This window comes from Pelophylax lessonae, assembly GCF_965119305.1.
Source record: "Pelophylax lessonae genome assembly, chromosome: 7".
Taxonomy (NCBI): domain Eukaryota; kingdom Metazoa; phylum Chordata; class Amphibia; order Anura; family Ranidae; genus Pelophylax; species Pelophylax lessonae.
This window is the reverse complement of record NC_138774.1, coordinates 2888013-2903965: the sequence shown is the minus strand read 5'-3', so window position 1 is coordinate 2903965 and position 15953 is coordinate 2888013. Positions and strand designations below refer to the sequence as shown.

At 45.7% G+C, this 15953-nt stretch overlaps 1 protein-coding gene across 1 annotated transcript in view; it reads left to right on the top strand.

Moving 5' to 3' along the window:
* Nucleotides 1–15953, top strand: part of LOC309559874 (connector enhancer of kinase suppressor of ras 2-like) — a 655275-nt gene that overhangs the window by 499052 nt on the left and 140270 nt on the right. Inside the window, exons 13-15 of the mRNA XM_082263301.1 lie at nucleotides 9286–9724; nucleotides 9962–10942; nucleotides 10987–11284. Of these exons, the coding sequence (XP_082119427.1) occupies nucleotides 9286–9724; nucleotides 9962–10942; nucleotides 10987–11284 (1718 nt within the window). The remainder of the gene's footprint in view (nucleotides 1–9285; nucleotides 9725–9961; nucleotides 10943–10986; nucleotides 11285–15953) is intronic.

Genomic DNA, 15953 nt, shown 5'->3' with positions numbered 1-15953 from the left:
CCAAGATGGCTCACTTTGTACCCCTGCCCGGTCTACCCTCTGCACCCATGTTGGCCACACATCTTCCGTCTCCATGGCCTTCCCAAACATATTGTCTCGGATCGTGGGGTACAATTCGTCTCCAAATTCTGGAGGGCTCTATGTGCTCAGCTCGGGATCAAATTGGACTTTTCTTCTTCGTACCATCCTCAGTCTAACGGCCAAGTAGAACGGGTGAACCAAATTTTGGGTGTCTATCTGCGTCACTTTGTATCCTCACGCCATGACGACTGGGCTGATCTACTTCCCTGGGCGAAGTTCTCCTACAACTACAAACAATCCTCTGCTTCTAACAAGTCTCCTTTCTTTGTAGTTTTTGGCCGTCATCCTCTTCCACCTCTGCCGCAGTCTCCCACTCCTTCTTCTGTACCGGCCGTTGACAGTCTTGTACAGGACTTTTCCTCCATCTGGCGAGAAACCCACACTGCTCTCCTCAAGGCTTCCGCCCGTATGAAGGTTCAAGCTGACAAGAGACGCAGATCTCCTCCGGAATTTCGCCCGGTTGACAAGGTGTGGCTCTCCTCTAGGTACATCCGATTTAGGGTCCCAAGTTACAAGTTGGGCTCTCGTTTCTTGGGACCCTATAAAATCAAGAGTCGTATCAATCAAGTTTCTTATCAGCTCCATCTTCCTCCCTCCCTCCGAATCCATAACTCCTTCCATGTCTCCCCTCTTAAACCTGCTGTCTTTAACCGTTTTTCTCCCACGCCTGTTGCCAGTACCTCCGATATATTCTCTGTCAAGGAGATCTTGGTGACTAAGATCTCCCGGGGGAAAAGATTTTTTTTGGTCGACTGGGAGGGCTGCGGTCCTGAGGAGAGGTCATGGGAGCCGGAGGAGAACATCCTGGACCGCAGCCTCATCCTCAAATTCTTCGGTACCAAAAAGAGAGGGAGACCAAAGGGGGGGTACTGTTACGCTGAGCGCTCCGGGCCCCATGCTGGCCTCGGAGCGCTCACAGCGTATGCCCCCAGGAAGCACTCCAGCGTCTCGGCGTGTGCGTCCCCGCTCTCTAGGGCGCGCGCGCCGGGACTCTTAGATTCAAAGGGCCAGTGCACCAGTGATTGGTGCCTGGCCCAAAGTGGTTAAGGGTTAAGGTTTGTGAGAGGTAGTGCTGACTTAATTAGGTTTCACCTGTGCACTGCCCATAAATACCTTCTCCTCCCACAGCTTCCTGCCGGATCTTTGTGCCTCTGAGAAAGCGTTCCCTATTGTGTTAGTTTGCCTTGCCTGTTGCCGAACCCGTTGCTACCGACTACTCGCCTTTGAACCTTTGCCGCCTGCCCTGACCTCTGCTACGTCCGACTACGCTCTTGCCTACTCCCTGTGTACCATGCCATATCAGCTGCCAGAGAGGTCGAGTTGTTACTAGGGGACACAACCTGGTAGTTACCGCCGCAGCAAATCCATCCCGCTTTGCGGCGGGCTCTGGAGAAGACCAGCAACTGCTTAGAACCGGTCCTCTAGTACAACCGGCGCCATCGCCTCTCTGGTCCAGAGGATCCACTACCAGTCCTGCCGGTTCGTGACAGTGTCTAGGGGTTCCTTCAGAGGTGTCTAGGGGCTCCTTCAGAGGTGTCTAGGGGTTCCTTCAGAGGTGTCTAGGGGTTCCTTCAGAGGTGTCTATGGGTTCCTTCAGAGGTGTCTAAGGGTTCCTTCAGAGGTGTCTAGGGGTTCCTTCAGAGGTGTCTAGGGGTTCCTTCAGAGGTGTCTAAGGGTTCCTTCAGAGGTGTCTAGGGGTTCCTTCAGAGGTGTCTAGGGGTTCCTTCAGAGGTGTCTATGGGTTCCTTCAGAGGTGTCTAAGGGTTCCTTCAGAGGTGTCTAAGGGTTCCTTCAGAGGTGTCTAGGGGTTCCTTCAGAGGTGTCTATGGGTTCCTTCAGAGGTGTCTATGGGTTCCTTCAGAGGTGTCTAAGGGTTCCTTCAGAGGTGTCTAGGGGTTCCTTCAGAGGTGTCTATGGGTTCCTTCAGAGGTGTTTAGGGGCTTCCTTCAGAGGTGTCTAAGGGTTCCTTCAGAGGTGTCTATGGGTTCCTTCAGAGGTGTCTAGGGGTTCCTTCAGAGGTGTCTAGGGGTTCCTTCAGAGGTGTCTATGGGTTCCTTCAGAGGTGTCTAAGGGTTCCTTCAGAGGTGTCTAAGGGTTCCTTCAGAGGTGTCTAGGGGTTCCTTCAGAGGTGTCTATGGGTTCCTTCAGAGGTGTCTAAGGGTTTCTTCAGAGGTGTCTAAGGGTTCCTTCAGAGGTGTCTAGGGGTTCCTTCAGAGGTGTCTATGGGTTCCTTCAGAGGTGTCTAAGGGTTCCTTCAGAGGTGTCTATGGGTTCCTTCAGAGGTGTCTAGGGGTTCCTTCAGAGGTGTCTAGGGGTTCCTTCAGAGGTGTCTAAGGGTTCCGTCAGAGGTGTCTAGGGGTTCCGTCAGAGGTGTCTAGGGGCTCCTTCAGAGGTGTCTAGGGGTTCCGTCAGCTGTGGTGGATTGATTCCCTATTTGAGGGTGTCTGGATAGTTTGGAGTCAATGCCATTTAGCAGAGGCGGGATCTTTTTTGGTTGTCTCAGAGTAGTATTCTGACCTCTCTGGGCCATTCACCAGACGCTTCTATGGTTTGCTAACGGTTCATGCGGTCATTGGGCAACATTTCAAATGGGGAACAAGTGGAGGAAATCTTTATTGCTGTCTGTGTCCCCATTGGGGAGAATTCCCCCCACTTCCTCCTCTGAACTTCTCCTTTCCCTCTGTACAGGTCCCTCCATGTACTCCTATAGATCAGGGGTCTCCAAACTTTTCCGGACCGGCTACTTTGTGGATTTTACAAATATTTTATAAAGATTCCCCCTCTTACATCCACAAGAGCCCATCGGAGTCTGGGATTTGTGTACGTCTTCCAGATCTGTGCAGTTACCCAGTTTGAGACTTCCTGTAATAAAGACCTCTCACTGCTGTTCTCTCTCCTTGTGCAGGAGGACTGGTCTTGTCTCCGCCCCCTCCTGTAGTTTTCTGCAGAAAGCCTATAGTGGGTGGAGCCTGGTGGGCCCCTCCCACAGCTCTGCTCTCTCTCTCCTTGTGCAGGGTGACTGGTTATGTCTCCACCCCTCCTGTTTGCTGTTGTGGGTGGAGAATCCTAAGCTTCTCCCAACAGATCTGCTCTCTCTCCTTGTGAAGGGTAAATGGTCTAGTCTCCGCTCATCCTGTAGTTTTCTGTAGTGGGTGGAGCAATCTGAGCTCCTCTTTGTGCAAGGTAAATGGTCTCGTCTCCACCCATCCTTTAGTTTTCTCTTGTGGGTGGAGCATTCTAAGCTCCTCCCACAGCTGTTTCTTCTCTCTTTGTGCAGGGTGAATGGTCTCATCTCCGTCCCTCTTGTAGTTTTCTTTTGTGGGTGGAACATTCTAAGCTCCTCCCACAACTCTGCTCTCTCTTTCTCTCTCCTTGTGCAGGGTAAATGGTCTCGTCTCCACCCCATCTGTAGTTTTCTGTAGTGGGTGGAGCATTATAAGCTCCTCCCACAGCTCTGCTCTCTCTTTCTCTCTCTCCTTTTGCAGGGTGAATTGTCTCATCTATGCCGCATCTGTAGTTTTCTGTAGTGGGTGGGGCATTCTAAGCTCCTCCCACAGCTCTGCTCCCGCTCTCTCTCCTTGTGCAGGGTGAATGGTCTCGTCTCCGCCCCTTCTGTAAGTTTCTGTTGTGGGTGGAGCATTCTAAGCTCCTCCCACAACTCTGCTCTCTCGCTCTCTTTGTGCAGGGTAAATGGTCTCGTCTCCGCCCCATCTGTAGTTTTCTGTTGTGGGTGGAGCATTCTAAGCTCCTCCCACAACTCTGCTCTCTTTGTGCAGGGTAAATGGTCTCATCTCCGCCCCATCTGTAGTTTTCTGTTCTGGGTGGAGCATTCTAAGCTCCTCCCACAACTCTGCTCTCTCTTTCTCTCTCCTTGTGCAGGGTAAATGGTCTCGTCTCCACCCCATCTGTAGTTTTCTGTAGTGGGTGGAGCATTATAAGCTCCTCCCACAACTCTGCTCTCTCTTTCTCTCTCTCCTTTTGCAGGGTGAATGGTCTCATCTTCGCCCCATCTGTAGTTTTCTGTAGTGGGTGGGGCATTCTAAGCTCCTCCCACAGCTCTGCTCCCGCTCTCTCTCCTTGTGCAGGGTGAATGGTCTCATCTCCGCCCCTTCTGTAAGTTTCTGTTGTGGTGCAGCATTTTAAGCTCCTCCCACAACTCTGCTCTCTCGCTCTCCTTGTGCAGGGTAAATGGTCTTGTCTCCGCCCCTCCTGTAGTTTTCTGTTGTGGGTGGAACATTCTAAGCTCCTCCCACAGCTCTGCTCTCTCTCTCTCCTTGTGCAGAGTGAATGGTCTCGTCTCCGCCCCTCCTGTGGTTTTCTGTTGTGGGTGGAACATTCTAAGCTCCTCCCACAGCTCTGCTCTCTCGCTCTCCTTGTGCAGGGTGAATGGTCTCGTCTCCGCCCCTCCTGTAGTTTTCTGTTGTGGGTGGAGAATTCTAAGCTCCTCCCACAGCTCTGCTCTCTCTTTCTCTCTCCTTGTGCAGGGTGAATGGTCCCATCTCCACCCCTCCTGTAGTTTTCTGTTGTGGGTGGAGCAGTCTAAGCTCCTCCCACAGCTCTGCTCTGCACAGGCTATGTACAGCATGGTGATGATGTCACTGCTGCTTTTTCGCAGTAATATCTGGGTTTGCAAAGGCATTTGATGCACAAAGTGGACTTCGATCCTCTGTGTCTATTGAGGAATAATTAATAAATTCAATGCATATTATATATACTACATATATTACCATCTATATATATATATTTGTAGGGTTCTAGCGATGGTGAAAACGTTGCCGGGCATTTTATTGTTTAATGTGTTTATGTGACACCTGCCACTTCCTGTCCCTCCCCCCCTTCCTGTTTCAGTTGCTCTCTTAGTCTGTATTCTATCACATTTCTATAAGCTGCATCTACAGCACAGAGCATGATTCACCCCTGGCATGGCATGCTGGGACGTGTAGTGCCTCGTGAAGGCAGGAGGTTATTATGTTCCAAGCTATAGAGAACCCCCCATGCTGAGACTTGTGGTGCCCCAGCATGGTGTACAAGGGTCCCAGTGGGCATTCTGCATTTTTATTATCCGAATCTGACATTTCAGACCCATTATATGAAAGGCGGGGGAGGGGGGGGTGCTGTTACTTTTGCAGCATTTGCTGCAATCCTTCCTTCCTTCATCTGCAGACATTCTTTGTTCCTTGCTGTGTGGGAGGTCTGGAGACAGCGGTGTCCATGGAATGTACGCCCAGCAGAACATTCCATACAGATCACATTACTTCTGGTACCGACCCAAAGAGCTCAGTTCTGGCCAACAAACCCCAACTGAATGAGCAATAGTTTGCTCTGTGCACTGCGTCTCATCAATATTCTCCTTTCTCTTCATAAAATCCTTTTATTTTCCATCCTTTGTTCCTGCTTAGAGCTGCTGATCCACCTGCAGCCTCTTTACAGCCACTTCCTGGTTACATGAAACCCCCAGTGATGGCTGCTTGGCATTTCCCAGGGTGTGGGTGTCATGATGGTGACAACAGTGGAACAATGGGCACTTGTAGTTTCCATTAGAAAGGCTGTGTGACATGGTGACAACGCATGAAGCACAGCAGGGAGACAGGGACAGAGGGTTGTCACCCTGTAACAGGAAGTGCCTGAACCAGGACCTCCATGGCAGGATCACCGGGGATTATCTTCATAAACTCTGCAGAGTCAAACATTTACAGCGCTCAGCATAAATGATTATACCCCAATATACAGCGCTCAACATAAATTAGTACACCCCAATATACGGCGTTCAACATAAATGAGTACACCCCAATATACAGCACTCAGTATAAATGAGTACACCCCAATATACAGCGCTCAGTATAAATGAGTACACCCCAATATACAGCACTCAGCATAAATGAGTACAACCCAATATACAGCGCTCAGTATAAATGAGTACACCCCAATATACAGCGCTCGGTATAAATGAGTACACCCCATTATACAGCGCTTGGTATAAATGAGTACACCCCAATATACAGCGCTCAGTATAAATGAGTACACCCCAAAATACGGCACTCAGTATAAATGAGTACACCCCAATATTCAGCACTCGGTAAAAATGGGTACACCCCAATATACAGCACTCAGTATAAATGAGTACACCCCAATATACAGCACTCAGCATAAATGAGTACACCCCAATATACAGCGCTCAGTATAAATGAGTACACCCCAATATACAGCGCTCAGTATAAATGAGTACACCCCAAAATACAGCACTCAGTATAAATGTGTACACCCCAATATACAGTGCTCAGCATAAATGAGTACGGGTCCGATCTGTCCGCCGCAATGTCGTAGTCCCGCAAAAAAAATCGCAGATCACCGCCATTACTAGTTAAAAGTTACTAGTTTTTTTATAGCGCAAAAAATAAAAATCGCACAGGTGATGAAATACCACCAAAAGAAATCTCTGTTTGTGGGGGAAAAAAATGACATCAATTTCATTTGGATACAGAGTCGCACAACCGCGCAATTGTCCATTAAAGTCACGCAGTGCCGAATCGCAAAATAGGGCCTGGTCTTTGAGCAGCCAAATCCTCCAGGGCTTAAGGGGGTAAATCTTCCAGAGCTAAAGGGGTTAAACAAGCTGAGGTTAGAAGCTGATTTTCCCATCTCTCGCTTTAGTAAATAAACCCCCACAGTGTAACTATTATAGTTTCCTTGATTTACATGTCAGTTGCAGCTGGTTAATTGATTCATTCATATAAAGTATATTTATATGTAAATAATTGTTACTATTGTAGGTTTCTTTTGTTACTTTGTATACATTGCATCACTTGTGTTACAGAGATATAAAGTAGATGGCTATACATGATGTGAATTTCGAATGGAAATCCAAATCGAACGTAAAATCAATCGTTTTTCGTAACATTAGTGTGGTATGCGCGACACGCGATTTTCATACAACAACCACAATTGACTGATCCAACATGTTGGGGTTTTTTTTGCGAAAATTGGCCAAATTTCATATTATTAATGAGGGGAGTTTTATGATTTCACCTAACAAAACACAGTACAGTTGGGGGTGTGTCCAGAAGAGGTGTGGTTGGGGTGTGTCCAGTAGAGGTGTGGTTGGGGGTGTGTCCAGTAGAGGTGTGGTTGGGGTGTGTCCAGTAGAGGTGTGGTTGGGGGTCTGTCCAGTAGAGGTGTGTTTGGGGGTGTGTCCAGTAGAGGTGTGGTTGGGGGTGTGTCCAGTAGAGGTGTGGTTGGGGTGTGTCCAGTAGAGGTGTGGTTGGGGGTGTGTCCAGTAGAGGTGTGGTTAAAAGGTCAAAACAACATTGCATCATTTCCCATCCTGGCACAAAAAATAGTGTTTGGAAGTACGATTTTGGAATCACATTGATGGGACTCTCGCATATTGTACGCGAGCGCCACTTTCTTTTATCGATCAACGGATCGTTCTAAATTTGCATTGTGTATGGCCAGCCATAGCTGGGTCTCTTTTCTCTCGGTCACTTACAGGGCATCCGGAAATATTCACAGCGCTTCACTTCTTCCACATTTTGTTATGTTACAGCCTTATTCCAAAATGGATTAAATTCATTATTTTCCTCAAAATTCTACAAACAATCCCCCATAATGACAACGTGAAAGAAGTTTGTTTGAAATCTTTAGAAATGTATTAAAAATAAAAAATTAAATCCCATGTGCATAAGTATTCACACCCTTTGCTCAATACTTTGGTGAAGCTCCTTTGGCACCAATTACAGCCTCCATTATTTCTGAGTATGATGCTACAAGCTTGGCACTCCTATTTTTGGGCAGTTTCTCTCATTCTTCTTTGCAGGACCTCTCAAGCTCCATCAGGTTGGATGGGGGAGGGTCGGTGCACAGCCATTTTCAGATCTCTCCAGAGATGTTCAATCGGGTTCAAGTCTGGCCTCTGGCTGGGCCACTCAAGGACATTCACAGAGTTGTCCCGTAGCCACTCCTTTGTTATCTTGGCTGTGTGCTTAGGGTCGTTGTCCTGTTGATGAACCTTCACCCCAGTCTGAGGTCCAGAGCGCTCTGGAGAAGGTTTTCATCAAGGATGTCTCTGTACATTGCTGCTTTCATCTTTCCCTCCATCCTGTCTAGTCTCCCAGTTCCTGCCACTGAAAAACATCCCCACACCATGATGCTGCCTCCACCATGCTTCACAGTAGGGATGGTATTGGCCAGGTGATGGGCGGTGCCTGGTTTCCTCCAGACATGACGCTTGCTATTCAGGCCAAAGAGTTCAATCTTTGTTTCATCAGAGCAGAGAATTTTGTTTCTCATGGTCTGAGAGTCCTTCAGGTGCCTTTTGGCAAACTCCAGGCGGGCTGTCATGTGACTTTTACTAAGGAGTGGCTTCCATCTGGCCACACCCATACAGGCCTGATTGGTGGAGTGCTGCAGAGATGGTTGTTCTTCTGGAAGGTTCTCCTCTCTCCACAGAGAAATGCTGGAGCTCTGTCAGAGTGACCGTTGGGTTCTTGGTCACCTCCCTGACTAAAGCCCCCCTCCCCCGATCGCTCAGTTTGGCCGGGCGGCCGCTCTAGGAAGAGTCCTGGTGGTTCCAAACTTCTTCCATTTACAGATGATGGAGGCCACTGTGCTCATTTGGGACCTTCAATGCTGCAGAAATGTTTCTGTGCCCTTCCCCCGATCTGTGCCTCCATACAATCCTGTCTCTGAGGTCTACAGACAATTCCTTGGACTTCATGGCTTGGTTTGTGCTCTGACATGCACTGTTACCTGTGGGACCTTCTATAGACAGGTGTGTGCCTTTCCAAATCATGTCCAATCAACTGAATTTACCACAGGTGGACTCCAATCAAGTTGTAGAAACATCTCAAGGATGATCAGTGGAGACAGGAGGCACCTGAGCTCAATTCTGAGTGTCATGGCAAAGGGGGTGAATACTTATGTACATGGGATTTTTTCCTTTTTTATTTTTAATAGATTTGCAAATATTTCAAACAAACTTCTCTCACGTTGTCATTATGGGGAATTATTTGTAGAATTTTGAGGAAAATAATGAATTTATTCCATTTTGGAATAAGGCTGTAATAACAAAATGTGGAAGAAGTGAAGCGCTGTGAATACTTTCTGGATGTGCTGTAGTTCTTGGTCACTTAGTTCTCAGTCTCTTAGGTCTCAGTCTCTTAGGTCTCAGTCTCTTAGGTCTCAGTCTCTTAGTTCTCAATCTCTTAGGTCTCAGTCTCTTAGGTCTCAGTCTCTTAGGTCTCAGTCTCTTAGTTCTCAGTCTCTTAGGTCTCAGTCTCTTAGTTCTCAGTCTCTTAGCTCTCAGTCTCTTAGGTCTTAGGTCTCAGTCTCTTAGCTCTCAGTTTCTTAGCTCTCAGTCTCTTAGTTCTCAGTCTCTTAGTTCTCAGTCTCTTAGGTCTCAGTCTCTTAGCTCTCAGTCTCTTAGGTCTCAGTCTCTTAGTTCTCAGTCTCTTCGGTCTCAGTCTCTTAGTTCTCAGTCTCTTAGTTCTCAGTCTCTTAGGTCTCAGTCTCTTAGTTCTCAGTCTCTTAGTTCTCAGTCTCTTAGTTCTCAGTCTCTTAGCTCTCAGTCTCTTAGTTCTCAGTCTCTTAGTTCTCAGTCTCTTAGTTCTCAGTCTCTTAGCTCTCAGTCTCTTAGCTCTGTCTCTTAGTTCTCAGTCTCTTAGCTCTCAGTCTCTTAGTTCTCAGTCTCTTAGCTCTCAGTCTCTTAGCTCTCAGTCTCTTAGGTCTCAGTCTCTTAGCTCTCAGTCTCTTAGGTCTCAGTCTCTTAGTTCTCAGTCTCTTAGTTCTCAGTCTCTTAGCTCTCAGTCTTAGTTCTCAGTCTCTTAGTTCTCAGTCTCTTAGTTCTCAGTCTCTTAGCTCTCAGTCTCTTAGCTCTGTCTCTTAGTTCTCAGTCTCTTAGTTCTCAGTCTCTTAGGTCTCAGTCTCTTAGCTCTCAGTCTCTTAGTTCTCAGTCTCTTAGCTCTCAGTCTCTTAGCTCTCAGTCTCTTAGTTCTCAGTCTCTTAGTTCTCAGTCTCTTAGTTCTCAGTCTCTTAGGTCTCAGTCTCTTAGCTCTCAGTCTCTTAGTTCTCAGTCTCTTAGTTCTCAGTCTCTTAGCTCTCAGTCTCTTAGCTCTCAGTCTCTTAGGTCTCAGTCTTTTAGCTCTCAGTCACTTAGCTCCCAGTCTCTTAGCTCTCAGTCTCTTAGGTCTCAGTCTCTTAGCTCTCAGTCTCTTAGGTCTCAGTCTCTTAGTTCTCAGTCTCTTAGGTCTCAGTCTCTTAGCTCTCAGTCACTTAATTCTCAGTCACTTTTCTTTCAGTCTCTTAGCTCTCAGTCACTTAGCTCCCAGTCTCTTAGCTCTCAGTCACTTAGTTCTCAGTCTCTTAGCTCTCAGTCTCTTAGCTCTCAGGCTCTAAGTTCTCAGTCTCTTAGTTCTCAGTCTCTTAGTTCTCAGTCTCTTAGTTCTCAGTCTCTTAGGTCTCAGTCTCTTAGCTCTCAGTCACTTAATTCTCAGTCACTTTTCTTTCAGTCTCTTAGCTCTCAGTCACTTAGCTCCCAGTCTCTTAGCTCTCAGTCACTTAGTTCTCAGTCTCTTAGCTCTCAGTCTCTTAGCTCTCAGGCTCTAAGTTCTCAGTCTCTTAGTTCTCAGTCTCTTAGTTCTCAGTCTCTTAGTTCTCAGTCTCTTAGTTCTCAGTCTCTTAGGTCTCAGTCACTTAGCTCCCAGTCTCTTAGCTCTCAGTCACTTAGTTCTCAGGCTCTTAGTTCTCAGTCTCTTAGTTCTCAGTCTCTTAGGTCTCAGTCTCTTAGGTCTCAGTCTCTTAGTTCTCAGTCTCTTAGTTCTCAGTCTCTTAGTTCTCAGTCTCTTAGCTGTCTGTGGGTAGAGGGAAGGTGACGGAAGTGTCAGTTGTCTTGTGTTGGGTGGCGCGGTGCAGTCGGTGTGCAGAGGATTTATACTTCTCTTCTTTCTTTTTTCCTTCCACTGACTCTGAGAATTCGCTCCTGCGATATCTGAGCGATGATAAGATCCTGGTGATCCAAGAGGAACCGCTGACCCAGAAAGACAACAAGAAGGACACGGGCCGGAGGTCCCGGAAAAAAAGCAAGAACCCGGGCAGTCCCAGTTACCCCATCAGCCCTTCCATGTTAACCTCCAGCGGGCGGCTGGACCCGGCCCAGCAAGACGCCATGACCTTCTCGATGGCGGACAGCAACACCGTACCCCTCTACCATGTGAGTACCAACATTTCACATTTCTCACCCCCCCCCCCCCATCTGAGCACCCCCTTTACCATCAGTATATGCACCCTCACTAAGCCGGCATCTCAACTTCTGATATGTACTAAGAGAAAGATGACCAGGAAAAGGAGATTTTCAAAGTAATAGACAGAAGTCTGCTTTGGGGGGTTGTGGCTGAGATCACACCAGACACACATACCAAAAATATGGCTTCTTATAACATCCGGTGGCCACAGGAGACCCTTATATATATATATATATATATATATATTTATATTTATATATATATATATTTTTTTTTTTTTTAAGCATCTTCTTTTAATTTTTTGTTTGCATCTTGCTGGATCTCAAACTTTTGGCATAAAGACAACAAGCCTTGTGCAAGACGTACCTTTGCTGGACCTGTGTACTTGCAATTAACTTATTATATGAATTATTAATGTTATTATTATATATTTGCTAATATAATTATTATTATTAATTTTATCATATATATATATGTGTGTGTGTGTGTATATATATATATATATATATATATATATATCTATATAGATATACTGTATCTATATCTATATATATATATATATATTAGTATATAATATGAATTGTATTTATTTATTATTAGATTATTATTATTATCATCATTACTGATGAATATTATAATAATATATTATAAATTGTATTCATCATTAAAAGTATTATTGATTACCTAATTAATTAATTAATGTTATTATTTAATCTTTAATATTATAATTATAATTATTATTATAATTATAATTTATATTATAATTATTTATTCATTATATATATATATATATATGTAGTATATAATATATAATATGATTTCCATTAATTCATTATTAAGGTTATTAATTTCATTCATATTATTATTATCATTATTAATGATAATTAATAATAATGAAAAAAAATCATAATATATTATTTATATTATTCATATTATTGAGTACCTTATTGATACCGATCGGCCTGGGTCTCCCTCCCTCCCTTGTAGTTCATGGGAATGTTTCTGCTCTCACATTAAGATATTTCAGATTAGGCTACATGTCATGTAACATATAACATGAACACCTTCCGCTTCTCCCCTGAGGAAGTGAGTCTTAAGTTAAGACGGTCATAGGTCTGAGGGATAGGACGGGTTCCCTGGTGAAGTCCAGATCAGGGATCTTCAGGTCATATTACGCAGACCTTCTGAGAAAAAAGGACCTTAGTCAGGACAGGATAAAAAGCTTTCTGGATTCTACTCCAGGATTGGGAAATGGTACATTGCCTTGGTGGATTTGACAGAACCAATTTCAGCGGATGAGGTAGTTCGTGCTATAGAGAAGCTGGCTACCAAAAAATCGCCTGGGCCAGATGGATTGACAGCTGAATTTTACAAGTGTTTTAAGTCCATTCTGGCTCCCTTTTTAGCGGAGGTTTATAACAGCTGTTTAGATGAGGGTTCTCTCCCTCCCTCCATGAGGCAATCCGCTTTGATTCTTCTGTCAAAAGGTAAAGACCCCTCAATAACCGAGAACTGGCGCCCCATCAGTCTTCTCAATGTTGATAGAAAGATGTTGGCGAAGATACTAGTTTGGCGCTTCTGGTCAGTAGTAGGCGATTTGTTGTCCAATAATCAGCACTGCTCGGTCCAAGGCAGAAGTACCTTTTCAGCAGTTTTAGCTGTCCGGGAGGCTTTAGAGCGATGCAGGGCTGCTGGATGGAGAAAGGACTTTCTGGCATTGGATCAGGCGAAGGCTTTTGATCGAGTCAATCATGAGTACCTGTATTTGCTACTTGGTAGATACGGCCTGCAGGGGAGGTTTATAGATTGGCTGAAAACATTATATAAAGGGGCCGAGAGCTTCCCACTGGAAATGGTTGGGTTGGACGGCCTTTTGAGGTTGGCTCTGGTGTGCGCCAGGAGTGTCCTTTGAGCCCCCTGCTATATGCATTCAAAATCGACCCCTTCATAAGAAGGTTAGAGGGTGGATCGTTGTGTGGGGTGCCTTTGGACATTGCTGGTATGCCGCCTTTGAAGGTTGTGGCCTATGATAATTATGTGTCTGTTATTATCTCTGGGATGGAGGAGGCGCAGGAGGTGGTCTCTGTGATGGAGCAGTACACGGAGGCTTCTGGCTCTGAAGTCGATCATGAAAAGAGTGAAGTTAATCATGAAAAGAGTGAAGTTTTCTGGATGGGTGAGGAGGGTGAAAGCTTCGAGCTTCCGGATGCCTTCCCTGAGCCCCAGCAGGAAATTAAAGTGTTGGTCATCAAATTTGGTCCTGGTGACTATGGTCATCGAAATTGGCAAAGCAGGTTGTAGAATGCCAATGCCAAAGTAGCAAGCTGGAAGAAATTGAAACTTTCCTTGAAGAAAAGGGTTGACTTGATTAAAACTTACCTGATCCCAATCTTTTTATATGTCAGCTTTGTCTATATCTTGCCAGAATCTCTCTATGCAAGCGTGTAAAGCTGCTTTTTTCCAACTGTTATGGGGAAATAGGCTGAGCCTGATCAAACGCAATGTAACTTTCCTGTCCAGGCGGGAGAGTGGTCTAGGAATTGTCAACCCTATAGTTTTATTTTCTCTGCTCTTTTTAAAATACAATCTTGGTAATATGTTAGCAGAGACCCCGCCGGGATGGGTGGGTGTTTTTCAATCTTGGTTTAGGCCTTTTCTGTGATGCTGGGAAGATGGCGGGCCAGTGAAAAGTCTGAGAGTTCGACATGGCAAGCTTCCGGCTTATGTTGTCCCGTGTCTGAAAATACTTTGGCAGTGGCAAGTGACAGTGGGGGTTATCAAGTCCCTCCCCAGGAAGCTTCTGGGGAAGAGGATTTTGGGCTCTGCTTTCAGTGTGTCACTGACCTTAAGGGATTGCCCAGGCCCCGTAATGAGACAGGGGTTGCATTTAATTAACTTGGGAAGAATCCCATTGAAGATTAGGGCTCAAGCCTGGCTCGCATTCCATGGAAGGCTCTATGTGAGAGGGAACCTGAAGCATCGCCCTGTGGATGATCGGGATTGTCCAAGAGCGGAGTGTGTTGGTAATGTGGAGTCTATGGACCACTATTTGCTCCAGTTTTCCTTTAACATAGAGGTGTATAAAAGGGTGGGGAGGGCTCTAGGCTAGGGATGATCGAACAGTTCGGGTCGACCATCGGTTTGACCCGAACATTGGCTGTTCGAAATTCGGCCGAATTCCAAACTTTTTGCGGTAAAAGTTTGGAATTCGGCAACCAGAACCGCCCAAAATGCAATGGGACAGGAACTGGGCTTTAAAAGCCCGTGATTGGACCAGAAATGTCAGTAAAAGCCAATTGGGGGGCAGGAGTCTGCTAGGAATGTGATTGGAGTGACTACGGGGTCCAGAGGCCAATCAGTAGTGAATACGCCCCCCAGTATATAACATAGTCCCGCCAAATCTCTAGCACTGTAATAGAGAGGCTGTGGAAGAGAGTGGAAGCAGTTCTGTTACTCCTGCTGCTCCAGTGTCATTTAGCAATTATTAGTGTGAGGAAAGGGATATGCAGTGTAGTTAGGGTACTATATACCACTATAGTTAGATTCAATAATCTAGTTTCTGTAGGGAAAGTGTTAAGTGTCAGGGTGACCGTAATGTAGTTTAGGGTGAACTGACTCTGACTGCTATGCCAGGGTGACCGAACTCATCCATGTCAGGGTGACCGCCAGAAGAAAAAGATCATTTTTCTTAGAATTTTTAGTAGAGCAGGGATGGGGTTCCGCTCCTTTCACACCTGGGCGTTTTTGTTTCAGGCATTTATTGGGCTTTTTTGTGGACATCTTTGGAGGCAGGCATGACATCTGAACTTCTGTGTAGGGGTATATATACACACACACATATATGTATATATACACATACACACATATAGGTGTGAAAGGAGCGGAACCCCATCCCTGCGCTACTGACATAATTTCAGTAGCGCAGGGATGGGGTTCTGCTCCTTTCACACCTATATGTGTGTATGTGATGTGTATATATATACATATATATATATGTGTGTGTGTGTATATATACCCCTATACAGAAGTTCAGATGTCATGCCTGCCTCCAAAGACACCCAAAAAATGCCCAATAAACGCCTGAAACAAAAACGCCCAGGTGTGAAAGGAGCCGAACCCCATCCCTGCGCTACTAAAAATTCTAAGAAAAATTATCTTTTTTTTCTGGTTCTGGACATGCTACAGAGCTGAAACTTCACAGGTACACTTTTTAGACCCCCCAGACACTAAATCCAAAGAAATCTCATTTTTTTTTTTCAATAATTTTTTCAATAATTGGCTCTCAAAAACGACAATTTTTAAGAACTTTTTTTTTGCCTGATTCATAGTCCATGGGGCATGACCCAGAACCCTAGGCACTTTTTAGGGGCATTTATTGGGTTTTAGGGCTTCAAAATTGTGTTTTTTGATTACCGAAGTTCGGGTCCCATTGATTTCAATGGGGTTCTGGAATCCGGACCCAAACTTTCGGGAAGTTCGGGTGTTCTGGCCGACCGAACTTTTCAAAAATTCGATCATCCCTACTCTAGGCATCCCCTTTCTCTATCGCATGAGTTATGCGGAGTGGGTGAATGGGGCATTCCCGGCTTGCTGGAATTTTGATTTCAATACACTTTTTCTAGTTAGTATAGTTGTCTG